Source organism: Corvus moneduloides, chromosome 4 (genome assembly GCF_009650955.1).
Source record: "Corvus moneduloides isolate bCorMon1 chromosome 4, bCorMon1.pri, whole genome shotgun sequence".
Taxonomy (NCBI): Eukaryota; Metazoa; Chordata; class Aves; order Passeriformes; family Corvidae; genus Corvus; species Corvus moneduloides.
Genome location: NC_045479.1, coordinates 15,181,364 through 15,208,304, shown reverse-complemented (window position 1 = coordinate 15,208,304; position 26,941 = coordinate 15,181,364). Strand labels below are relative to the sequence as shown.

General features: G+C 36.9%; 1 protein-coding gene across 2 annotated transcripts in view; it reads left to right on the top strand.

Moving 5' to 3' along the window:
• The window catches only part of KDM7A (lysine demethylase 7A), a 63,435-nt gene extending 40,179 nt beyond the window's left edge, over window positions 1-23,256 (top strand). The window contains exons 9-20 of one of the 2 annotated variants that reach the window (XM_032106157.1): window positions 700-806; window positions 3,012-3,103; window positions 6,111-6,200; window positions 7,063-7,272; window positions 8,716-8,840; window positions 9,346-9,503; window positions 12,661-12,758; window positions 15,015-15,160; window positions 15,298-15,506; window positions 15,851-15,936; window positions 17,028-17,304; window positions 17,916-23,256. In XM_032106157.1, the coding sequence (XP_031962048.1) occupies window positions 700-806; window positions 3,012-3,103; window positions 6,111-6,200; window positions 7,063-7,272; window positions 8,716-8,840; window positions 9,346-9,503; window positions 12,661-12,758; window positions 15,015-15,160; window positions 15,298-15,506; window positions 15,851-15,936; window positions 17,028-17,304; window positions 17,916-18,010 (1,693 nt within the window). In that variant the 3' untranslated portion in view covers window positions 18,011-23,256. Of the gene's footprint in view, window positions 1-699; window positions 807-3,011; window positions 3,104-6,110; window positions 6,201-7,062; window positions 7,273-8,715; window positions 8,841-9,345; window positions 9,504-12,660; window positions 12,759-15,011; window positions 15,161-15,297; window positions 15,507-15,850; window positions 15,937-17,027; window positions 17,305-17,915 lie in introns of both variants that reach the window. The other variant, XM_032106156.1, reaches the window with a different exon arrangement.
• The last annotated feature ends 3,685 nt before the right edge of the window (window positions 23,257-26,941 follow it).

The window sequence follows — 26,941 nt, the reverse complement described above, 5'->3', positions numbered from 1 at the left end:
ATATTCTTTTCATAGAGATTTTTCTTCATGCGCTTAACCAGGATCAAATTGGTACAGGCTCTTTAACAGACAATAGTGGCATTTTCAGTTAGAATGTATCAAGCACATTCTCTTATTTTACTTCTGCAAAGTTTGTTTCAAAAGCAAAAGGAAGGCTATGCAAGAATTTAAGTGACTAAAAGGAGGGAAAAAAAAAAAAGAGAAAAAACTCTACTTTGGAGATTAGTGTAAGTGAGTAAAACAAAACTAAGCAAGCCCAGGTGTGCGACACTGAGTTGAAATGAGCATCCTCAAGTCAGCATTGCTCTAAGGGCAGCTGTATTTAGTTTTTGTCCAAGATGTAGAGCTGTCTTCTAAACATATTGTTTTTATTTATTACAGTGGAATCCTGATAAAATTCCATCTGTTAAAAGATCACACATTGGGTTTGTATCCTAGTTTTATGAAGTCCAACTTTATTCTTAGAAGTGCCGCAGTCAAACTTGATAAGGTCAGAGCCTGAATGAGACCAGAGTTCAATCTTGTCTGTGGTCTTGTTGGGGTTTAACTATGTGGTACTTGACTTCTTTTATTTATCATGGCCATGGTTATTTTATTTCATTTTATTTTGGACATTGTGTCAATTTAAATGATTACATAGTCGAATAATGAATCTGATAATTACAACATTCATGTTTTGTAATATTTGCATTTATTCAGGTGTTATGAAATGGAGAAGAGACTAAAAACCCCAGATCTTTTCAAATTTCCTTTCTTTGAAGCCATCTGTTGGTTTGTGGCCAAAAACTTACTGGAAACATTGAAAGGTAATGCTTGTTTTGTTTTAAGAGATGCACATGTATCTGCTTTTATAATTCTTTTTCTCCTAAGTGATAATGGACCATGGCATTAGTTTTTTTTCTCAGGCTTCTTTCATATCAGTTAAGATCTTTTAATGTCTTTTAATAGCCTTTCCTTTGAGCAAATGGTTCTGTGAAATGATCCCACTAACTTACATCTATGGATTTCTTCTTGGTGGCTTCACAGCTGAACACAGAAGTTTTCTTGCACTTCTACAAATTATCTCTTCTCCTTTCAGCAAATTAAAGCCTTGAACACCACTTGTTTCCTAAGTGAGCATTTAAAGTCTTGGGGTGAGCCTAGAGAAACTCAGAAATCTTGCCAAATAGAACAAACTTGCAGAAAATTTTTCCTTCCAAGAAGAGTATTTTTATCTTGAAAGCTTGCGTTGATTTGTCTCATTCATGCATATTTAGTGTTTACAAACTCGTCAGAAGACGTAGGAGCTGTGTTCCTGCTGGAAAAGCAGTGGAACACGTATGTTTCTGTAAGATCTAGCTAACTATATGCTGTGTCTGTTTGTCCCACTCTTCCCCCTCCCCTTTTTATCCCATGACTCCTTGAGTCCATAGGCTGGGAGCCTCTGGTGGCTTGTGTTTTAGGGGAGGGCTGTGAAGCTTATTCTCATGTTATGTTTCATCTTTGGTTTAGCAGATGTTTTGTTGCTGAACAATGCTCTGACCTATCAACTCATCATAAAAAATAAAAATGAATGTTTCCGTGGCTAGGGTGAAGGTTATATTGGGTTTTGGCATCAAGACTCACATGAATTAGGTGTTTGCTAGTCAGAATCCATTGTTTTATGAATAAAGGATGATGCTAGTTTGGTTGTATTAGGATAATGGTGATGTCCAACTGTTAGCAGTACTTTATATGAAATTCAGGTCAGTAAGGAAAATCAACACAGCATGTCTTCCTGGTTCTTTTTATAAAATAGCAGCAGGGTCACAAACATTTTGATTTTGACTTTTTGTTGGCAGAAAGTGTTTCATGATAAGTATTATTGCATTCACCTAAATTATTTTTCTTAATTCTTGGGGTTTCAAAATAGGCAATTTGTGCTGTTGTTAATGCATCCTGTACTCATTAATTTGAATTACTTTCAGTTCATGCAGTTGTTTCTATTGCATCTAAAAAATTCAGCCTGTGGTACTGCACTGTATTCTTAAAATTTTATCAACTGAGTCAGCTAATGGGCAGGAAGGTTTCTGCTGCCAGTACCTCTCATACCCTTTAACAAGTAGGAGGCCTTTGAGAGAAGAACAGCTGTTTACTCACAGAACCTTCCTTTTTCTGCCAGCTTCCTAATACATTATCCATGAGAACGGTGTTTTATTAGTGTATTCTTTTAAGGGAATAAAATGAGCCAAATGGTTCTAGTGTTGATCCGTTTGCTACTGACAAGTGGAAATATTTGTCAGGAACATGAGGAAAGGTTTTAATCTCCTTTTGTCTGCTTATGGAGGATTTGTCTTTTCTCTACTTCTTTTACCCCCATGAAGCAAAAGAGAGAGTGAAAAGGAATTGCAATTGCTTGGGAACACCATCTTCCTTCACTAAGAAGAGAAGCTTCTGTGGCAGAGTGGTTTCCACCCCCTGTCCCGTTTGATTTTGGGAGGAAAAATGATGTAAACCATATGAGGGGGAACTGTGATAATTGGAAGGGTGACAAAAAATGTTTGGGAAGTGGAAGTATGCTAGTGTGAGCCATTTGCATATGTATGGAGATAAGCAATGCGAATTCTAATTTAGAGATACATCCCACATCCTGCTGGTCCCCTTTGACTAAAATATTTCTCAATGAAGTAAGACTGTCTTTTTTCTTCAAATGTTATTTTTCGTTCTGTATTTTAGATCTGGGTTCTTTTTCCCTAATTGACCTTTAAGTATGTTGTAAACTAACCCTAATTCACACAAGAATAAGTTAAGAAAAGGTTTTATGTAGAAGCACTTTAGGGTTGGATTTGGTTTTTTTGTTGTCATTGTTGTTGTTACAGTATGCATGTAAATGCAGGATGTCAAGTTTCATTTGCTTGCACAATTTTTCCTTTATTGTGCTGTTGCACAATGGCAGCTTTATTGACTGAAGGGTAGAAGACGACGGGTAGAAGGGTATACTGAAGGTCTTCGCTGTTAGTGTGTTTCTAAATTGGTTTCTGTATCCTTTTTAGAACTGAGGGAAGATGGTTTCCAGCCTCCAAGCTATTTAGTGCAAGGAGTGAAGGCTTTACTTACTGCTTTAAAGTTATGGATGAAAAAAGAAGTAAGTATAAGTGTTGTTTGCTATTTTGGTGAGCTCTGTTTTGATTTAGAACTAAGTGAAGGTCTATGCCCTTTTAAAGTTTATTTTTATCTGTTAATGAGTACTGAAAAAGTCTATTGAAAGTATATACTGCTGATTTGGGGAAGAATCATAATGACAATTTTATATTCCATGATGCTAATAAAGTCTGTTAGACCATTTAATAAGCTCAAGTATTGTAGCTGATTGAAGTAGAATCTTGCTTTTTACCTCAGGATGGGATAAGAATGCCAGAGAATAAGGTGGTAAGATGGGGCTTTTTGTAAGAAATGTGTTTATGTAGTCAATCCTAGGCTGAGGCAGTGGAGGGATGGAATGCCATGATGTTTAGCTTCTTCCATTCATGTCAGTGGTTTGGAAAGCACATTTCAGCTACACCTGCTGAAGAGTAGGTTTAGATTCAGATTGAGGAATATTAACTTCAATTGAATACTGTCCTTGCTCAACATTGATTGACTCTTGTGAAATCGTAAGTATGCCATCAGTGCTGGCTTTGCTGGTGCTCTTCTCTTCAAGAAAGCTTGTTTGTTTTGGCACAGAACTGGGTCTGGTCTAACTCCATGTGTTTTTTCATGCGTCTGTGCTTATAAGCCCTCTTGGAACTGGTGCTCCTGGGAAGTGCTGTTCACTGACAGGCGGTTTGGTTCTTACTGAGGGTATTAATTCTGGTTTGTTGCTGCCTGTGATGATTTGAACTGGCTCTTTGAGATCTCTCAAAGCTCTTTCTGCCCACAAGTTCTACTTGTAAGAGAATTTACTATACAACACTTACGACAATTGCACAATGCTGCATCCAACAGTATGAGCTTTGTGGAAGTAAACATGAGGTGCAAATGCAGAAATGGTTTTTATGTGTGGAATGTGCTGGGGTCCAGCCTGTGTAGCATTACTGATCCCAGATGAAGCTCTGGTGACCCTCTGAGTTGGTTCTCCAGTGTCTCTTGGTCTCTGCTGTTCAGAATGAAAGCTTGCTAATGTGTAATATAGTAGTGTTTACAGGATGCTGGGCCTAAGCTGTTAAACCATGTGTGAATCCAAGCTATCTCTGCATCTGTGGCATGGATAATAAGCAAGCTAAGTGATCAGGCTACTGAACTGAGATCAAACATAGCCTATATAAATTCTTATTGTGATTTGAAATCGGATTCAAATTCCTTTTTTCTAGATTGCTGTAGTATAGTATTGTAGCATTTGTATACTGTCTAGTAGCCCACTAAGTATTTTGATTAATACTTCATGTGGAATGTGATAGGTTTTCTGCTTTTCTGTGGAAGAGAAATCAATTGCACTTGCTGCATTCCGAATGCTTGTTAATGAGGCCTGTGAGTATTCCCAAACCACTGGATGAGCAGACACACCCGCTGTGGGTTTCACCCCAAGACAGGGAGGAAAGTGCAGAGCATCAGTGATTTAGCCACAGTGTTGTCTGCTGTCCACCAGCTGTCATGTTTCATACCCTGCATCCATCTTTTCTGGCTACTGCCTTGTACACGAGCCAGTCTTGTCTATGCGGCAGACCTTGTGGGTGATAGCTTTGTAGCTGTAGGCAGGTGAGGACAGGAGGAGCTTTGTACATTGCTGTTTGGTCTGCTCATGCTGAGGATTTCAGACAGTTTCTGAAAAAGGAATGACAACTGTGTGCTCCCCAAATGAGAGCCCTACTCATGAGGTTTCACATTTGTGTCATGGAGTATGTCTTTCCAACGTAGGTGAATTATCTTAGAGGATTGTTTCGTGCCACTTTCTAGAGAATTTCAAACTCATCTTCTTTTGAAAGAGGGAAGTAGGAAGGACTGAATGGTCCTAAAATGACCAACAACTTGATGGAAAAATTATACGGTTTAGTGACAGAGGTGCTGTTTTCTCCAGGGTGAATGTGTAGAGGTGATACATTCAGAGAACGAACCATGGTAAATAATAGCAGCTGATTTAATCTTCCCTGTAGAATTAGAGGCACTGAAATGAATGATTATATCATGATTGTATGTTGATGTTGGGTTTTTCTGGGAGGGGGAGAAAGCATTTGTTTTAATGACTGAGAGGAAGCCAGGTTCAATGAAATGCACATACAGTATTGAATTGCTTCTAGCAATCATTTTGCTGCTGAATCTCATTTTTGAAATGTGGCTAGCTGAAAGTGTTTGGGATGTTTTTCCATTTAAATAGTTGATTACAGGAATTCATGTCAGTCATTCTAGCTTGTGTGTTAAGTGATGTTTTATCTGTTTAATCCTAAGTAAAAGTGTTTTGAGGGACCTTTAAGCTACATACAAAATATTTTTTGCTACATCTAACTGTAGAATGTTTGGATTTTTGTTGTGTATGTGTATATATATATGAAATCTGTCTCTGATAGTTTCAGAGGATTAAAGAGAACATAAACTCTTACAGCTTTCTGCATTTTTTTTTAAAAAATGGGTATTTTTTCTGAGTTGCATTTTCCAACCTACTACATTATAAATAAGCTAAAAAGGTAACTTGTAGGAATTAGATGTCAGGAAGATGTCTCAAAACCTGCATCTTGGTTACTCATGATTATTCTTGATTTGCTCTTGCGATTTAATTTTTGTTGGGGTGAAATTGCCTTAGTCTTAAGATGTTTTTAAAGTTGTGACTCTAATGAATGTCAGAAGTATTGCTCTATACTGACCATGGTAAAGGGAAAATAGGTGATTACTGTACTGAGGGTAAAAAAAAATTAAGTGGTTGTCAGTATGGCTTTGTCTTATCTCTTCTTTGGATTCTTGGAGACGTTGAGAGATATCTGCTGACTACTAAAGCTTGGACTGGAAGCTACTGTGTGTGTGTATCAGTCCTGGCAGTTTGGAGTCATTATTACAGAAATGAATCTGGTTTTTCTTTTACTTTTATTTTTTTTCCCCTTGTAGTTTTATTTCATACTATTTCTGCTTTTATCTGGAAAAAAACCAAAACAGCTAAGTATCTTTTCTTCCCCCTTTGCATACAGCTTGTAACAGAACATGCCTTTGAAATTCCAGACAACATTAGGCCTGGGCATCTCATCAAAGAGCTCTCTAAAGTGATTCGTTCTGTAGAGGTAAGAACGGAGGCAACCCTACGTAAGCCTGCAGGAAATAAATCTTTGAATCGGGGAACTCCATAGTAGTTATGCTTCTGTTTGACCATATTCACCTTTTAATTTATTTAACATTCATTTAATAATAGAACATCAAGAGGAAAACTGTTGGGAATACTAAGCTATGGGTATTTCAGATAAAGAAAATGGATAGTGAACGCTTTATGTACTTTTTGTTAATTTTTAGATTTTAATGGTGAAATCAGTTGTAGGTTAGTATTTCTAAAATGTAGTTACTTATAACTACTTAAAATAATTACTGTTAATGTGTTGTTAGAGATTTTAATCTGAAATTCTGTGCATATTCTATACTCCTATTCACTTGTTTGTTACTTCAGGTCCAGTTGTCATCTCTTCTGCTCACTTTTATGTTTTGTGGCTGTTTGTTACATAGTCAGTGGGGGAGGGTTTCCCTTTTGTTTTGGTTTTTTTAATTCTCTCCCATACCAGTGTTCTGCTCCTTTATTCCTCAGTGATTATTGATTCTTGAAAAATTCTCATATTTCTATGTGAAGAGAACTGATCTGAGGGGATGTGATCTGTTGTGTACAACACATGTCTATCCTATGCTGCCTTCCTGAATAAAACCTTGTGTTTTGTTGGCACTACCATTGTGGAGTAGCACAAAAGCCTCAAATGGGAAAGAGGTGTGCAGTAGAACTAAACTTCGGACATCAAATCCAAATGAAATATGTAGTATTTCTCTAAAAGGTCTAACAATTTTCCTTACATAATTTACATTTAATTAGATTAATAAGAAGCAGCACTTAAGCATGTGGATTTATTCCTCTGAGACTATTCTGAAAAGTGCTTTTAATTACAGGAGGAAAACAGCAAATTAGTTAAAACTCAGGGAATTCTTGGGGTGTCTCCAACTTCACGATCTTCACATGAGACAGCTTCCCCTCACCACTCCAGACGAAGGGTGAGGAAGCTGCGAGACCATGCTACCAAAACTCCTTCTAATCTGGACATCCTGGAACTCCACACTAGGGAGGTACTGAAAAGGCTGGAGATGTCACCATGGGAAGAGGCAAGTATGAAGTCATGTGCAAGGAAAAACAAAACCAGAGTAGATTTCTAATCTATATTGAAAAGAAAATGGTTTTAAGATACATAGGAATACAGAGTAGAACTCTTTGTCATATGAGATATGGATAGGTTTGGTTCTGGTTTCTTTTGATTTTTCCCGGTAGGAATATCTCTTTTCCTTGATAATTGTTTTGTGGAGGTTCCTTCAACATTTTGTTTCCGAGGGTGCCCTGAATCCACTACCCACTTCAAGTACAGTTTTTGAATTAGGTCTGATGTTGTTGTCAAGTGGTACTTTTAATCAGTTCTGTGAAGGAAAGGGAACTTGGAAATCCTTGGCTTGGTAAGGCTCTGAGCCAGCTTGCTTCTCTGTGTTTTTACATAGCTGTTTCTTATAGTTCAGTTACTATAATTGATTAGCCTTGGTTTTTTGGTCATGTTCCTGTTTCCTTTATTACTGTACCTACCTACCAGTAAGCCTCAGGCTACCTTTGGTCTCTGTATTGGGGCTGAGGACTTTGTGGTTGTATTGCAAAAGTATCATGAGGCAAATGAGTGAAATGTAGTATCTTGAAAAATACTTTTTTTTGAGGTTTGATGATGTTATTTCAAAGAACAGCAGCAGAAGCTGAAGGGCTAAGAGAATGGAAATAAGTAGCTTTCTGAGAATAAGAAATTATGACATATTTAGTTGGGACAGGATGGACTGTCATAGTGGAGATATAATTATTTGGGTCCTTATGTTGGTGTTCACAACGCATGGAACAAGAGACATTCATTTAGCCCCTAAAGACATGAAGCTGAATTTAAAATTTACCACAAATAGTTAACCCATGCAGTTCATTGCTCCTGAACAAATGTTTAGGAGTATCAGTCATTGTCCTTCAATGTAGAAATAAAAGGATCATTATCAGTATGGATTTGTAAAAAAGAAAAATTATTTTACATGGTCCTAGTTTGGGACGTAATTGTATTGCTGATTGCTTCAGAGTATATCTCAAATGTAAATTGCTTTCAGCTAAAAAAGTTCTGCTTATGGCAGGTTACTTTTCATTATTGATGTTTTGCTGTGCTCTAAATCAGTTCTGAGATACTAATTTCAGAGAAGCACATACCCAATCCAGGAGTTGCTGTAGCAGTTCCAAGCCCATCTTTCAGCTGGCCTGTCTCTATTGGTATTTCTCCAAAGGAAACATAAAAGGAGTATTATAGGAAAGTTGTATTTGTTTTAGATGCTTCAGGAGAGTATAGATGGTTCAAGGAAGGAGAAGGTGCAGTCGTCTTCTGAAGTTCTTTACATCCCAACATGTTTTGTCTGCGCTTTTTTCAGTTGCTTATCCAGGTGGTAACCATCCTAGTAATGAATTTGATCTTTTATGGAGTGCAGAAAAACAATTGAATTCATTGGAATGAATAATTAGCAAAATTGGTTTTACTTCTTTAGGATATCACGAGCTCAAAACTGAATGGGAGGTTTAACAAGCCGTTTCAGCCCTCTTCTACAGTACCTGAATGGAGAATGAAAGACAATGATCTTCGCCTTCTGCTGTCAAATGGAAGAATAATTAGGTATAAAAGATTGATTGTGGATAGTTTTTCCTGGTCATTATGGTCTGGAGTATGCTGATTGTTAATATTTCTAGTTGTAGAGCTCTAAGCTCTTACCAGTAAGAGTCAGGTTAGGAATACAGAAGGAATGTCTGTGTCTGCTGTCCCCTAGTGGAGCCACAGTTAGGGAGTGAAGAGGAAGGGGGATTCTTTGCATGTTCCTTTGTTACAGCATTTCATTCCGTTGGCTCAGTGGGGTCTGTACTGAAGGGAATGCTTCAAAGTAGAAAAAGTTATGTATCTGTCTATTAGAGTGCTTCTCATTAAAAGTACTCTGGTGTTAAACTTGTATCCTTATGGAAATGACAGTTACATAGGAAGTAAATGGGAATACCTACAATTCAGAATGAAGAGATGAGCATAAGACAACATTACTGTTATATCTTGAGAGTGTGTTGTAAATAATAAAAGGAAAACAGTTGCTTAAGGTTTTTAAGAGTAACATGACTTTTTTTCTTGTGAGAAGAGACGAGAGACGTCCATTTACAGATCGAAGTCTTTACACAGCAGATAGTGAAGATGAAGATGACAGGACAAGGTCGAAAAAGACAGCTGTGAAGGTAGAAGACCAGCCCTCAGGATGTGAAGGAGAAGGGAATGCAGATGCCCAGAAACCACTGAACAGTAAGATTGTCTCCAAGTCTTATCAGTTGAACATTTTGATGGCCTCAGTGAGGGTCTAACTACTGTTAGTTAGTCTGACTGAAATATTACAGCATATGAAGAGGATAAAGAAATAAATTAGAGGAGTAGTATTAGAAGTTACACAGAACATTTCTCAAATATTATCTGTCCACTGAAGAAGCTAACAGAATAGAGATGAAAAGTAAAACTCATCTTTTTATGTTAGTGCTGTCTTGAATGCTATGGACAGCATTTTTCACAGCGGAGGTTTAATTGGCGTTCTGAATGAGTATTTGTTACTCTACGTCTGCTTCATAATGTAAGAATGCTGATTTGATTTTGTTTTTAAAACCAAAATATACCTTATCGTGAAAAGCTCATCACATCATTTCACTGTAGAGAATGAAAGATCATATTTGTAGATAATTTTAAAGCTATCTTGTATTTCACTTTTTCTGTTCCATTTGACAATTTCATACTTGCTTATACAATTTTGTATGTTTTACTAATGAATTGCTTTATTCCATACAAGTGATAAGACATAGTTTAGCATTAATAAAATCTTATACTTCCAACCTGCAAGGTTAGGAAAGAATTTAGGTAATCTGTAAAGCACTTTAATCCCACTTTCCAGTGCTTTAAACCATCCTTCACTAGGAACTAATCTTTTCTTGGTCTTTCTGTGGCCTCAAGCTCTCCTGCCAAGTGTTCAGCAGTGTATTAGTAAAGTATCAATATTGAATGCCTGTTGCCAATGCCTACTTTTAACATCACTATCTGTGTGCAGATAGAATTAGTCCTTGACACAGCTGTTCAGCTCTCTGCTTAATTGTAGGTCACATGCTTTCACAGTAGAGCTTACAAGGGCTCAGGAGGTATGTACTAGGAAACTGAAGTCAACACTTAAAATAAGACTCCTCTAGAGACTTACAGTTCCCTGAGTTTCCTGGACAACAGTCCATAACATTTGACTCTGCTGTCAGCCTGAATAAAATATTTAATTATTTTCATTTATAAAGCAAACTATAATCCCTGTTGACTGTGCTTCCAGATGTCACAGAGGACAGTATTAGAAAACCTGCACATGAATGAGGTCTTTCTTGGGTATTCTTGAAACAACAGGGCAAACAGCTTGTTGAGTGAAGGCTTACTGTAGTGTTTTTCCACTTCCAAAATTAAACTAAGTAAATCAAACTAAATTTTGCACTTTAATCAAAGATTAAATCATACAGAGAAATAGTAAATTTTCTTAAAAATTGTTGCTCTTATTTGATACAGAATGAATATGGCAGTGAGTATCCAAATGTATTAAATGTACTTAGAACTGGAAGTGAATGTTGAGATTGTTCTTCCAAAAATTGAGTGCTCAGGACTATTGCTGATATTTATAATTGAGTATTGAGCATCTTCAAACTTCCCTATTACCTATATGTGATTATTTTACCTTAACTGAGACTCTAGAGAGAGGGGTAAGGTATTGTCTGCAGAGAATTCCAGAGAAGGAGCTACCTGTTCCTATAACAGCTGCTGACTTCCATTGTTCTTTCTGGGATTGAGGCCAAGAGGAATGTCCACAGACAGATAGATGCCTTTAAACAGATCAAGCTCTATCTAGCTTTGTGTATCATGCCAAGATGATGGTTTTAAATGGTGACCCAGAGGTATCAGAGAGACAAAGATCAAGTGCTGTCCTTAATTGAGCAAGGTGCTTTGTGTGGATGAAGAGAAGGTGATTTGAGATTTTTCTAAATTCACAGTGTCTTAGCCTGATCTCACAGATAATGACTACTCTCACTCACCCAATTTCAGGAGTATTCCTCCTGGTCTCTGAAGGCATACAGAGCCATAGATTTTCTTGGAAAAGACAGTAGTCTAAAGGAAAATTCTTTTGATCTCTGAAATTATATTTTCTGTATTGTTCGTGCTATTGCTTATCCTAGAATCTTGTTTGCCTTTTTGAAATGAGCCAAAGGCATGAGTTATCATCAGAAATCCCTCAGGTTGGTTTGAGCTGCAGTAGTTAAAAATATTAATTTTATTGTTGTATGTTGAGCAATAATTTATCTAGCTTAATTTCCTATACAGTGGTGTTGCTCATTTAATGTGCTTGGATATTCCTTGTGGTTCTTTCTAATACTATCTTTAGTTATAGTCTTCTCTAGCTTCTGGTCCCAGCTGTTCAACTCACTCACTTTCTGATAATAAGTCTCATTCTTAGTTTTCTTCTGACTCTAAAAATAATTACCACTGTGTAGTGTTTGGAAATCAATAATATCCCTTAAAATATGTTTGGTGCCTAATTGTGATGTTTGCCACAGTCTTCAATAGGAGCAAACCTCTACTAGAATTGCACTGTATATATGGTTACAGGTACATCCTTTATTCTTGCATAATTATGGTTAGGAAGAATTGTGTTCTGTTTATGTGGTTTCATATAAAACTATGCTGAAAACAAACCAACATTTCAATTTGACTTGTCTTCATTCCAGAGTTAATTTCTGATCTGTGTAGCTTTACGTTCAGCATAGTTTTGTATGAAACTACTAATCCTTTAAAAGTCATGTTTCTTTCTTTATCCCCTATTTCCTTGACACACAGTCATAATTTTTTTATTCTACCTTGCTTTTCTCCAACAAACTTGTGCTACCTAGGCTGCAGATTGCCATCTTTAATGAATTTATACTTAATCCAGATTTTTGCCAGCAGCCTTGACACAGGTATACATACAGCTCACTGGCCTTGAGCCTTGGAATCCAAACACTTAGAAATGTGTTTCCTGCTTGTGGTTCTTTGGGACAAATGCTGTCTTTTAAGGGTACAAGCTGTTGAGATCTGCTCTGACTCCAGCCTGTACACAAAAGCAGAACTGCCCAAGGTGCCACCTCTGGAGTAGGTGCTCTGTGGGAGAGAAGAAACACAAGCTCCTGTTGCATCTGATTTCTCTTCCTGTCTTTATCTGCTCAGTTGCTTGAGGAGTCTATTAGACAACTCACTGTAGTTCTAAGCAAACTTGTGAACCAGATCAGTGTGTGCATTTGCCTTTGTTTACAGACTGTTAAAAACTAAATATGTGTTTCTTGGTTTTTGCTTCAAAAATAATTGTTAAATATTAACGTAGTAAATCTTGTGTCTTATATTTTAATTCTTCTCTCTACAGTGTTCTTTGAAAGTGTGAAATCAGAACTCAGGAACGGATCCTCAGAGTACTCTGATATTTCTGATTCAGAAGAATCTGAGCCTGATTGCACTACACAGGTACATCTAGAAAAAAGTCACAGAAATTAATGATGCAATTAAATGTAATTTTGCTCACGTCCTTCGCATTTATTTGGTCAAAGTTTGTGTTAAAGCAGCAATGACAAAGTATTCTTGTTCAGATTAATATCTCAAACAATGTTCTGCTTCATTCTTAATTTATTCTAGTGTTGAGAAAAAAGATGATAAGATATGCTGACCTGAGCCAAGTTTTATGATTTCATTGTCATTGGGGTGGGGTTGGCAGAGGATGAGCCCGGCTCTGGAACAAGCAAAGTCTGAGAAAAGTCAGATCCTAATTGCTTTATTTATTTCTTTAATAACAAGTCTAAATTTTATCATTCGAATTATGATTATCTCCCACACAGTTTCATTTTAGAGCATTCATTTAGAAACAATCTTACAGGTATTCAGTTTTATAAACAACCTGAAGTGGCTAAATCCTATTCAGGTATTTTAGACTATTGGAAATAGATGGGAGTTCTCATTTGGGAATTTGAGGGTCTAAATTGTGGTGATTTCTTCAGAACTAAACAAAATATGAATGCACACATATGTATAGATATTTACAAATATATTTTAATACAACTTCTAGAATTTAGAAATGTGTATATATCTATAAATAAGTATTTTTTCATTTCATCGATTTTCATTGCAAATTGGATTTGTACTTAGTAATTTAAATTTTTATTGGTTAGCAGTAAGGTGAAGTGATTACTTCACATTTTTGTTTTGTGCTTCTGGAAGGCTAGTGCCTTGATCTTTATTTCAGTTGTCAGCCTATTATAAGACTTTACAAGAAGTCTTTAAGTTCCTCCTCTTTCCATGGTGGTTGAGATTGTTGTTTTTTTTTTTTTGATACTTGATGTCTTTCATCATTACCTAATCTAGATGTTGGAATAAGTGATAGGAACCTTCTGGTTTCCTAAACTATATTGCTAGCAATTTTGGCTCACAAGGCTTCCTTTTCTAAGACAGAATCAGTAGTTACTCAGAGGTGATATATTTCATCTTCACAGGAGAATGTTTTATATTTATGCTATACTTACTCTCCTAGTTCTTTCCATATTCTCCTGCTTTTTAATTTCTAATAGTATCTAATGGAATAACTTTTCTGCATGTTTAAATTTGTCTTTTGTAATGACATATCCAAAACTAATTCTCTTGGTAGCACCTGTAAATCCTTTTAACGTTTTTATATTATACTGAAGATGATCTTAAGAAAAGAATACCTTTTTTACTAACACTGAATTACAGTTATAATTTAATTGCCCATTTGTGTCACTTTCTAAGGGTCAAAGATTAGGAAGCTGCTCATGTGAATGAAACTATTGTATAAAAATGCCTCTTGGTGATGAAATGCACTTCATTCATTCCAGTTCTGTTTTGATGATGAGGATAGTGATGTCAGTCTTTAAGGACTAGGACTGCTCCATGTTCTGCTCTTCTGTTTTCAACACTTCTGCTGAGTGTCACATATATTCCTTGGCTTGAAAAAAAATTGTGATGTTCTCTGTACTTGTTGAAAATAGATTAGTCTGAATTACCAAGATGGAACATATGTACTGTAGCCCTTGCTTCGTGTAAAGGCATATTGAGTCACATATGGTTGCTCCACCTTTGAGAAGCTCCTGCCCATACAAGCTGTAATCTCAGCAGGAGCTGAAAAGCTCTTTCATTCATGAAATGAGGCTGTGCCTCTGTAAGAGAGGCAACAGCTGTTGTGTCTCTGTTCCTGCTGTGTTCTGGATTTACCTGAGAGCATCTGTCATTCATCAGAGATGGTGCTGTTGAAAGTTACATTTTGTGAGAGCAGGAACCAGAAGCAGTTTTCTGGGGCAGAATGTGTCCTGTTGTATATAATAGGCATCAATTCTGTCTGCTGCTTGGAACCATACTTCTGTGGTTTTTCCCTGTACTTGGATATTGAAGATAAGAATAATTAATGCTCTCATTAAAGAGAATGCAGTGATTTGTGTATGGTGTAATGTGTGGTGGTTTGTAAGAAATGGATTTTGGAGATGCTTTCTATATTGTGGAACATGTACTTATCAGCATTACAAAATTGGGATGTATAGCATCTCAACCACTATATTCAGATTAACTGCATTCTGGATACTATAAGAATATTTATGTTTATATAAATATAGAAAAAGTTGGACCTCAAAGCTTTTGAATTCTTCACTTAGCATAAATTAAGAGAGAGTCTCCACTTAGGAGGTCTGGTGACCATTCTGTTTCCTCTTGTTTCAGCAGAAGGATTCCTCCACAGAGGAGTCAGAAAGCTCAGGTGAAGAAGAGAAGCAGGAAGTAACATCAAATTTCAAAGAGGAATCTAAGGTCACAAGAGACCTTTGTCAAAATACCCAGAAGCCATCCAGAAATGAAACTCCCAGTAAAAAGTAAGTATATGGTGGGCATTTTTTATAAACTGTTAGACCTTTTAGCATGTATTTATGGTTTTACTTTATAGCAATGTAAAAATCAGTCCTTCATAGGTTCTGTTTTGAACTGCTTACTACTACTTTGGTTTTCCTAGGGAATGTCCTACCTCGACAAGTACAGAAGAAGAAGCTATTCAGGGCATGCTTTCTATGGCAGGATTGCACTATACTACATGTTTACCAGGTCATACTCAAAGCACAGACTGCACAAATAAAAGAACCTCTCTTCAGGAACACAGAAGCTACCCCAGGAGTCGGCATAAAGACATAAAGACATCTCAGAGCCACAAAACCATAGAATGTGGTAGGTATCTGAACTAATGACACTGCTGCTCCCTGCTCTTGGACACAGTGCTCAGAATAATCACTCACAGCTACATTTTTAGATTTGTAGTTATTAGATTAGTAGCTTTTAAATAAATCAGACTGACATTTAAAAAGATGTGCTCTTTGGTTTTGCTTTGTTGTGGATTTTTTTTCTATAAAAAAGTAAATATTACTTTTGAAAACTGGGGCAAACTTAGCTTGTCATCAGAACACCCCTTCTAAATATTTCCATCTAAAAGTTTTGTGGCATCCTTACAAGAATGAGAAAGTTGTGGCAAGATTGAAAGTATTAAAATTTAAGCTTGTTGTACTTCTCTTTAGCTAGGTCTGTGAAGGAGGAGGAAGGAGACTTGGAAACTTCAGCATGGACTAGACACCTGAACGAAGCTTCAAGGATTACCCCTCAGGTAAAGCAATACTTAAAACATACTGAACACATTTTTATAGGAGAAAAGATCATGAAATTTTAAGTACAAAAGGCATGGTGGACAGGTCTTTATACACTGTGTGTGTGACAGATACTTCTGGTTCTAGTAACTGGATTATTTTTGTCATGCATTTTTTCACTGTTGTTGTTTTGAATTTTTGCCTTTCAAATTCTCTTCTCTCGTGGTGCCTAATATTTAGGTGTTCAGGGCAGTATCTTGAAAAATAAAAAATACTGCATTAAAAAAGTGTGGATTTATATTCATTCTAACTGGGGAAGCAGTTTGTTGTTTATTCATTGTTACTCCCTGCCAGAACATCAGAACAAGTGTTGTTGATAGTATGTATAGTAAAGATACTTGGTTAGGAAATTGGTACTGCCAAACTGATAGCTTTCCACAGCTAGGTAGGAATATTTTTGTCTTCTGATGTCCAGCTGGAATCCAGCAAGGAATGAAAAATTGTGTGTGTCTTACACTCTGAACTTTTCTAGTATTTCTGAACTTGTCTGTATTAGAATAATTAATTCAATAGAACAACTGAAGTTGCAAAATTACAACCTTTAAATAGCAGTGTTTTTTAACTGCATGCTTTGTGCAGAAGTGTTTGCTTCCTAGGAATATCTGACTACATGGTACTCCTTTCCAGTTTGTAATTCCCAATTTAGCATTTGTTCTCTCATCAGCTGAATATTGAAAACAAATTACCTATTAAAGTAGTCAGTGGTTATGATATGGCTTGTTACAGTGGCTGGTTTAATCAAGAACAATTGCATTTGTTTTGGTCACTGAAAGCTGCAAACAAAACATAGAGAAATTGAGTACATTAGTATGTGTACTTAAACTGTAGAATTGCCCTTAGGTGCATATGGGAAAGCTTGCAGAGACTATGTTGTATGCTATCTTTAAGAGGTATCTATACTGAAAGAAATGATGGACTCATAAAATGGTCAGATACTGGTGGAACCGAAACACCTGTTTCAAAGACACAGTAGTGTAATCAGAGAAATTGGGGTGAACCCGTAGCCAGAAGCCACTAACTTGTACATTTTTTCTTCTCATTTCCATACTAGGATGCAAATAAAACTCACAAATCTATCAAGAAGGAGGGTGCATCAGAAGCCAATCTTAAGGTTCAGGAAAACAGAAGCATAGTCCACAACAACAGCTTGAGTTTTCAGCATGGCAAATATACGCGAGACTCCAGCCTAATGCAAGGAGAATGTCAGCTGAGTGATGGCAGCCTTAGCCCTGACAGGCCCTATGGTGAAACGTCCCTGTCTGTACCACTGCACCCAACAAAGAGGCCAGCATCAAATCCACCCCCTATCAGCAACCAGGCAACAAAAGGTAATGCTTATCTCCATCCCCTTGCCCAAGTGGTGCGGGGAGGAAAGGAAAAGACTAAACGCAGAAACTGAGTAAAGGACAGGATTAGACCTTGAGGAAAAATACGAAGTGAGCATGCTGTGGACACTCAAATTTTGGCATAGAATATGGGGAGGTGGAATTAAGAGAGATCTAACTGGCCTAAATCAGATTTGCTTATTGAGATGAAGGTTTAAAAGTTTTAACACTTCAGAAAGAGTCTCATGAGCATACTATCTAGTTCTTAGTTTCTAGTTTATATTCTATAATTTACTCAAGGGAATAACTTGAGTAAAATTCAGGAAGCTCAGTTTAGGTTCTCCCCTATTACACCCACTGCCCTTCATAGACTGAAAATATTTGTAAATAATATACTCATTTAATTTATGATAATTCTAGTCAGAGTTTAGGGAAAACAGTTCCTGTTTGTTTTTTTTTTTTTTTAAACTATTCTGATTCCCTATTTGCTTTTCAAACTGATTCCGGTGAAAATTTTGCCTGCTTCAGCTTGAAAGCTGGGTTTCACTGTTGTTCTGCAATGATTAAAATTCATTCTGAAATTCCTGACTGAAGTCCTTGCTTGGGTTTTTCAGGCAAACGTCCAAAGAAAGGAATGGCAACTGCTAAACAGCGCCTTGGGAAGATCCTGAAGCTGAACCGGAATGGCCATGCACGCTTCTTTGTTTAATGTAGCTGCTACTTCTACTACTGCTGTCTTTCCTACACAGACCAGTATTGAGGGCAACAGAGCCTGGAGCTACTGTTATTCCTCTGCTTGAAGCAGACTTGCATGTACCATAGAAAACACTGCCTGATGAACAAAAGAAAGAAAGAAAAAAGAGAAAAAAAAAACCAAGAAAAAAAAAACCACACAAAAAAAACCAACCCAATGCTGCATTTTCACTGTGCCACACCTGCTCAGCAATAACCATATGGGAATGGGGAAATCTTCAGAGAGACACGGACTGTGAGAAATAGTCTCTCATCAGGGCTTGAATATCATTTGTTGCTGGTAGTTTCTGACCTAAATTAATGAGGGGAAGATGATGAAGGTGGTTTATCAATAATTTATTTCTGATAGATTTTTCACAACTTTAAAATTCATTTAAGAAACTATTTATTTGGAAGACTTTTTTCTGTGGGGGGTTATTAATTTAGATTTAATAATGTGAAAGTTTTAAATTGTTTTGATAATGTGTGTTTGGTGCAGTGGAGAGCCACATTCATTGTGATCAGTCTGGACTCATAAATTTGATATTCAGGTTATAGTCTTAAATAGGGATGAGATGCTTTATTAATTATTTTTTAAATTAAGGCATAAGGAATCTTATTTTTTTTCCTGCTTTTTGTAAGCTATTGGCTGGGCTTCTGTTGACTTGCAAGTTGCATATTCTCTGCCAGCTTGATTATTTTTTGACCTGTCCTTTTTAATATCAGATTTATTTATTTAATGGACTAGAAGGGACTGCTAAAGACAGAAGAATTTTTTTATGTCAGTCCAGGCTCTAACTTGTTTTAAGCAGCACCTCTTTCCTCCAAATCTGAGTGCATATTTTCCTCCTGATGATTCATCTGTGATGATTTTCTTCTGTAAAAAGACTCCCTGAAATTTGTATTTGTACAAGTTATTTAAGAGTTGGTAGAAAGGAGGAAGACCCAATATATCTTTTGGAGGAACGGGGGCATCAGTTAAGATGTTTCTTCAGAACAGTTGCTCTCAAATAACTCATGAGCTATACATTGCAGTCCTAAGATTTGGCGTTTTACTTAATGTAGCATGGAAGAAGCATTAAAGTGTTGTTATTGTACGTTAAACACATTTTATTGAAGAGTCATGAGAGCAGGAGAACGTGTGTTGCTTTCAAAGCTGGGTGAGACAGCAAATTAGAAGTCTTAACTGGTCCATATATATATAAGCCTTTAAGTAGCTTACTGGTATCAGAATGATCATTTGTGTCAGGCTTCACACAGAGCTGATAGCAAATGCCAATTCTGAATTGCTGTAAATAATTTTGATTTAAAATTTGTATTTTTCTGTAATATAAAATTAAATATTTAACTTTTGAGGGACGGGGATGAAGGCGGAAAGGGGAATACTTTTACTTGATTCTGGAAAAAGGGCATTTTGCAGGGTCCAGCCAAAATGTAAACATTAATATGCTAGTCACAATATTGTTGGTTGGTTGGTTGGGGTTTGGTTTTTTTTTTTTTTGATTGGTAAGAGTAAAAATATTCCTGCATAGCTGTCCAAGTCATGAAATGGATTTAATTTTCCACAACAGTTTTTCCTTCCTCCATATTCTATACTGGAATAATTTTCTCTTGTGGTTTAAAAACAAAGTCAGTTTTATTTTCCAGAATATTTGTGCAGAGTTATTTTTATTTAGGCTAGATTATGAATGCCTTTAGAAATTTGTGGAAGTAGTTCTGATGTCAGGTGTTCTTTATTGCTGCAGGGTCAGAACCAGTTACAACTATGTTACCCTGTTTCTAAGCAGAGAAACATCAGAGTATAGTGCTACTGCAAAAAAGTCAGGTAGCTTTCATAGCTTTACTTCATCTGGAGCTTGAAAATTATAATTTGGGAGTATTTTTTACAGCCCTACTTTTACTTTATAATGACTTGACTTGTTTTGTGACTTGTATGGGTGAATTTTTAAACTTTTTTTTTCGTTTGCTAGTTAATGTTCCACAAAAGCAAGTTTTTAGTCTTTTAATTTTTTTTTTTTAATTTAACACAAGTTATCAACCTTTAGAATATTGGGAATGAAGGTAGTTAAGGATTTCTAAAAAGCAGAAGATAAGCTAAGAAGTACTCTACAGGTGCTGAAGATGACTATAAGGACTTGCTGTTCTCAGGTGCTATGTCTTCTAGATGGAAATAGTTGAAAGAGAATATTTTAACTATCTTCTAACATGTTCTCACCAAAGTTAAGTCGAATAAATAAATGATGTTGTCAGTATTAGTTAAAATTATATACCTGTATAAATTTTCTTTTTGTTTAAACTTGAGCAAGTGGTTTAATGCCTGCCAGGCTTTGGAACTGTTCTAGCTTTAGTATATTGAACCAAACTGTTTCCTTCCTGCTGGCTGGACAATTTCTAATGATGGAAAACTCCAGGGTAGGGCAGCAGTCAGATTCGGAGCAGAATGAAGAATGAGTTCTCTCTCCTTAAAGACAGATTTTTGTCTGAAGTAAAAGTATGCCAGAATAGAATCTGGAGTAAGGAATTTTAAAATACTGAGTATGCTTTCTTGTACATGTGACTGGCTTATTCAGAGTCTCTTTTCTGACCATCCACACTATTTATCTGTATCTTACTGTTGAAACAGAGATGTGGCTGGACCCATATATATTATTTTTTCTTGGTTTTATCCTTTCTTTTACTCTGTTTTCTACCTTTTTTTTTCCCAAGTGGCTCTCCACTGTCATGAATTTATGTAATACTCTCTTCATAGGCTGTCAACAAGCAGAGGTTCATTCCCATTTTCTTCGAATATCCATGCTTCCAGCAGAAGTTAAATCTGATGTTCCAACTCAGAACAAGTAATTTAAAAGAAATTGCCATGTTGAGCAGTATTTAAAAAAAAAAAAAAAAAAAAAAGAAAAACAACAAAGGGGTGAAAAAAGAAATCTCCTGGTAGCTCATGAAGAGGATGTGGTGACCTCACTTGTTTTGTGTACTTGTATGTGAGATATATTTATTGTGTTCTAGCTGAAATCACTTCTGCACCAATCTTTCTGTAGATGGACTGAACCTTGTGTTGTTATACTGGAGAGAAGAAGCCCAGTTTTTTTCCTTGCTGTCTCACTTGGGGTGGAAGAGGGAGGGAGCAGGGAACACTGGCTGGACAACAGCAGATTATGCCTGCTCTGGTAACTCGTTTTCAAGGATAATCTTTTTTGAAAAGTCAAAGAACTCGGATTTGGCATAAAACTCAATTTTATTGTTTTTAAAATTTTTTTGTAGACAGAACAGTAGGAAATGAAATATTGCAGGGGTTTTCCCACTCCCTTAAGTTCTCACGTTCTTACAGTTGCAAAAAAAGAAACAAACACGAAAATGGAAAGACCACCCAGAAACTATATCAAAGACTCTTCCAGCAACTTTCCCTTTTCTTCTCCTACTATACTTGCTAATAAACCCTGGCTACAGGGTAGCCTTTGTTGACCTCTGAGGTAGATTACCTATGCAACCTATAATACTCTACATGAATTCATTCTTAAAGAGAATTTTGGAAGGGTTAGATGTTGAGAGTTAAAATTGTTGTTTTCTGATCACATGGGGGGTTTTGGGGTTTTGATTTTTTTTTTTTTTTTTGTGGTTGAAGTGCTTGTGTTACCTTTGGTAGAGATGTAAGAGAGCACAGTGTCATGATCACATTTTAGATGCTTCAGCTTTCCCTGGGCTTTGCTCTAAGGCATAAGCTACCTTAATTCACAAGGCCATAAATATTAAGTGTGAAAAATTTTTGCAGGATTTCAAAGCCAGAGCTGGTGAGAATCTTGCCTACCCCCTCTTTGGTAGCTGTGGAGACTAAGCAGAACTGAAACTATGACCCAGTGAATGACCCAGTGACTAGTGCCCTCTTTAGGCTCCACATGCCCACACTCCCACCATGACCCCCAAGTCTTGTGTCTTTCCAGAGTGTCATTCACAGAATACTTCCAGACCATTAGAAGCTGTTTGTAGTTCTGGGGCTGAGTGAGCCCAGTGCTACTCTTTGACAGAAGAAATACAAATGGAACCAAGGGCCTTACTGTTTATTGTTAAACAAGATGCAAAGCTGCAACATCCATTTTTCCAAAAAATAAACCCAACAAAAAAAACACCCTGGTAACCCTCTTAGTGGGAGAGTATGAATGAAAAGTCATACAGTGGATGGGAAATAAAAGTAGCACTGATAAGGAAATGCATGTTCTTCATAGGCTGCATTTCTGTTTGGAAGAAAAAGACTTTTTCTACTTTTAATATAAATTAAGCCATAAGAGTTTCATGCTGTGGGAAGGGAATGAAAGGGATCACTTTAAGAGATTATATTGATACGTGTTGTCACTTCTGCTGGGAAATGTCTATTGCTGCCAATGCTTTGGTGAAACTTTTTTTTAGAAAAAAAAACGAACGTGGAATTTGAAAAAAAAAGGGGGCTAGTTCTTGGCTATATTTACTAGTTTTGTAGTAATGTTTTGCTGGCCCATTTTGTCTTTTCCTCCTTTTTCTACTCTCATAGTCTAATTTCTATCTTTCCTTCTTAATGTTTCTGAAAATATTAGCTTGTCTGCTCAGTAGGGGTCGGTGTATGTGTGTCTTCCTTTTTACAGAAACGCACTACTGTGTTAAGTATTTGGCTGGGAAATGGGATGCTGCAGCTTTAAGAGCATTTTTTTCAATTCATAACAGTATTTCCCATCCTCTTTTGCCTGCAGGCAGGGAAAGTGTATGTACAGTATTTATTTTGTTTTGATTTTACTTTAAATTTGTAAGTTTCTATAAGTAGTTCACATTGATTATTCTAGGGGGAGGACAAGTGGCTTTGTTTAAATTTGTATTTGATATTCATAGTTTCCACTTTCTGTACTTTAAAATACTGAAATTAAAAAATTGTATGCTTATGTTTTGATTTTAGCACTCGAAAGCGTTTAATTTCTTCAGACTTCTGCTCATTTACTTCAGTGTAAATACAGTAAAATGTACAGAATATCGTCAGGAGAAAAATGCTTTTCTAGGTCCAATCTCTGTGCCCTTTGCTTGTCACATTTCAAAGAAGAAATTTTGTGGAGAAATGTGAGGGAATATTCTCATGCCAATTTTTAAAAAATTTTTTTCGGAGTGCAAGTTTCATTTCAATCCAGGTATATTATATGGCAACTAAATGCATTTTGTGAAGATGTGTATATTCTTTTTGAATCCTAATATAAAAAGGAGATGGCAGTGTTTGTGATTCATCGTATTATCAGATCTAGATCTGTAAGAAGGGTGTCAAATGGTATTTTTGTATTCCTGCTCTTGGTTTTTGTTGGGGTTTGTTTCATGCTACTGATGGCTGACTCATCTCTTGATTTATTGGTTGTTTTGGTTTTTTCTTTTTTCCTTGAAAGTGTGTGCAGTTTCTGGAAGAAGAGCTTTCTCTTTCACACTTACATACGCTTAGTCATACTTGCTTTTGTCCTGGAGGGCTTCCCTGCTGATTTTTCCCTCCAGACATCATCATGTGTTTTGCAGCTGCCGGTGCTCCCTATTGTGACCCTGTGGCAGTGCAGTGTTTGCATGTGGGTGCTTTACTAGGGGAGATGAAAGCATTGCTGCCCCGCACTGCAGCTTGGTGTAATGCCTTTTCTTCTGCACCACTGACCTGCTGCAGAGCTGTGCTGGGGGTCATTTCTGGGAGCTTGAGATAAATGATGCACCAATGGCATTGGAAGAACCAGGTGGCAAAAGGGGTTTGATACGAGCATCCTCTTCAGCTGTTCAGGTTTGCTTCTTAGCCTGACTTCCAGTTTACAGAGAATTTATGGTTGACTAAAACAACTCGGAGATCTGTTCATTGACTGAATTGTGCCAGGTGCTTTACAGACAAAGAACAAGAATGCTAACCTCATCAAACCCTGTACTGCTTAATGGAACAGTTTAAAAAAACCACAACAAACTAGGAAGTTCTGTGGCCTGAAGTTTAAAACATGATAGTGTTACAGATTTCGGGAGCGGAACCTTCTGTGCTGTTTCAAAAACAAATTTCATTTGAGTGGAGTAAGAAATCATGAGGAAAAATCATGAGTCAAATACAGGGGTTGAAGATGAAGTATTTATACATCCAGAAATCTGTTCCCGTTGTAGTTTGACATGCCTTTACATCTTTTCAATTAATGTGTTAAAACTGATTTTAAATTTGGTTAGCCCAAGATTTGCGAAAGATCTGAAAGAGCTGTTTGTCTGTCAGAGCAACTGCATATTTTGAAAAGGTATGAATCACTGTGATGGAAGAGCACTGCTACAACCTATGCATTTTCATCAAACTCTCATCTGGATTTGTCACATTCAACTCGCTGCTCGTAGTAATGTGTTGGTCTTAGTGATAGACTTCAGAGAGCTCCTCAGTGGGCCACAAGTACGAGTTTAATACCCATATAAAAACCTACGAAAGCAACTTTACTATTTGGCCTTCTGTTTTTTGCCAGTGACACTTCAGAGATTTTTTTCTGTGACAGTGGATAATACAGTAATACACTGGAAAACATGAAATGTCTCAAGTGCTGCTTTAAATGCTACTGGATAGCCTTCAGCAGCTAGAGCCATATTTTCATTAAAAGTCAGAGTTTCTGGTCTTCTGCTTTTCTGTTTGCAGAGGATGGAGAAATAATTACCTGGATTGTTCTTTCCTAAGGGACAGATGGATTTTAAAGATTTCAAAGCTACCAAATCCAGCAAAAGAATTGAATTTCTAAAGTCAGGGAATGAACAAGATACCCTTCTTGGTATCTGAAGACTAAAGTTACTGATTTTGGTTTTTAATTAACAGTATTCTGCTGTGTTTGAGATAAAGTACCCCCTTGTAAAGTGCCTACAGACTGGCTTTTAATTTCTGTACATTTAGTGAAGTTCAGCTCTCTCTAGAGGGTTTGTCCTGACTTGCTTAAATTGTGAGGCTTTTGTGGTGGCAGCTCATTAGTTAACGTGTTCAACCAAACCTTTTCTAGTTCATTTTGTTTAGGTGGAACATCAGATTGATGATGGAAACCTGACTAATAGCATGAATATGGTGAAGTCAATCATGCTGAGTGTTAGTTTCTGTAGCAACTTAGTTTTTTCTTTGTATACAAGTATTTGTCCTGGGAGCTCTTGAAATTACACTTTTTAGTGCTGGTAAGTAATGTCAGCTGTCCCAAGCCAAGAGTTAATGAGGACTGCAACTGTAAAACTAGAATGTTATTGTTACTCCTTCTGATACAGCCAGGATTGTTAGACACATTGGTTTCTACAATGGTAGTGACTGAAGTTTTTACCTGCAGAAAAAACAGCTGGTGATCAAGCCAGTGAATAAAATCTGTCATTGCCAGAGCTCAGTATTCCACCTAACAGCTGGCTAATAGCACAGTTTGCTTTGTCTAGACTAAGGCCTGATTTCTCTAAAGCCAATTATATTCAGTCTTTAGAATAACTACTGCAAATTTTTGAAGAATTGTGTTTGGCTTAATAGATCTATTTATCTGTACTGCTTCTGCTGTATTTGCTTTGGTCTTGGAAAAAATATTCTACTTTGGAACATATAAGTCAACTAAAAAAAAACCAGTATACAAAGAATCTGCTTGTTTGTGATGCTTTGCCCCAAAGTTTATTTCTTGTAAGAAATTTTTGCTGCAATGAGTGTGAGTAAAGTTCCCATCCATACTCGGAGAATGTAGTATCTATCTGGAAGAAACATGTGCCCGTGAATCATACACCTTGGTGGTAAGTCGTAAAGATACAAGTTGGCTTTTTGTTCTGGTTAAGCTAAAAGCCAGCAAAACTCTAAAAACTGCTACTCTGCTCTCCTAAAATAGGATGTAGGCTATGGAAAATTTGGTTTAACTTGGCGGCAGCAATTTCAGCCTAGTAATAGTTCGAAGAAGACACTAGATCTTGTGCTTCATTCTTAAGCTGATTCCTAGTTACAAAGGGTTTTTTACTTTTTTACAAAAGGTCTTTGAATAGTTCTGGCCTAGTAAAAAATTTCCTGTGCTCAACCAGCCCTTGTAGAGAGGGTTTTAAATTCCATCATGTTGTGGTTACTGGACAGACCTGTTCCCATGTGTTAAAGCATTGCACCTCTGGAAGGAGAGTATTCAAAGTGTATTTGCCATGCCAGCTGTCCTAAAAGTAATGTCAGAAGTGATTGGTCAGATGAAGTTCCTCCTTGAGAGGAACCATTTTGCTTCCAAGTCTGTTCATATTCAGCCCAGGTCTCCTGGGAGTGGGGAGAAGACAAATCGATGAGCTGTGCAGTCCACTACTGTGAATTGAGTTGATGATATTGCAAAGACTGCTGGAGAGCCGTGCCTGTCATTAAGCACCACAAGTGATGCTGAATTGTTGCAGTCTGGGGAGGGAGACCAAGCATTAAATGGGACATGGCATGTGAAGGATCCCTTTTCCCTCAAGCTTTTGCAGCAGCTCAGAAAAGAGGAATTGGTGACATGCTTTGGGAAAACTCAAAAACACTGTATAACCTGCCTCTTCTGGTGCTACAGGAAGTTACTTTAGACACTGGTTCTGTTAATGCATTTTCTCCACTTTTAAGAGGATTTCACCTTAGGAAGTTCAGTTTGTACAGAACCCTGAAAGATACTTCATGTTAAACATCCCAGTTTCCTTATGAATGAGGTTTGTAAGGGGAAGTGATCTGTACTGGAACAACTGAAGTATTTGGAGAGTGGGAATTCCTGTGTAACACTCATGGTTCTGATGTAGGACACTTCCTCCATACAAACCTTATGCACTCTCAATACAGGGCCACTGCTATGCCCTCGTAGCTTATAGACTGCTTTCAGTAGTGTTGCTATTCATTTTCTGTTGCCTCTAATCTCAAAGAATTTTGAATGGTATAAAATGGCAGCTACCAAACTCCAGTAATATTAGCTAT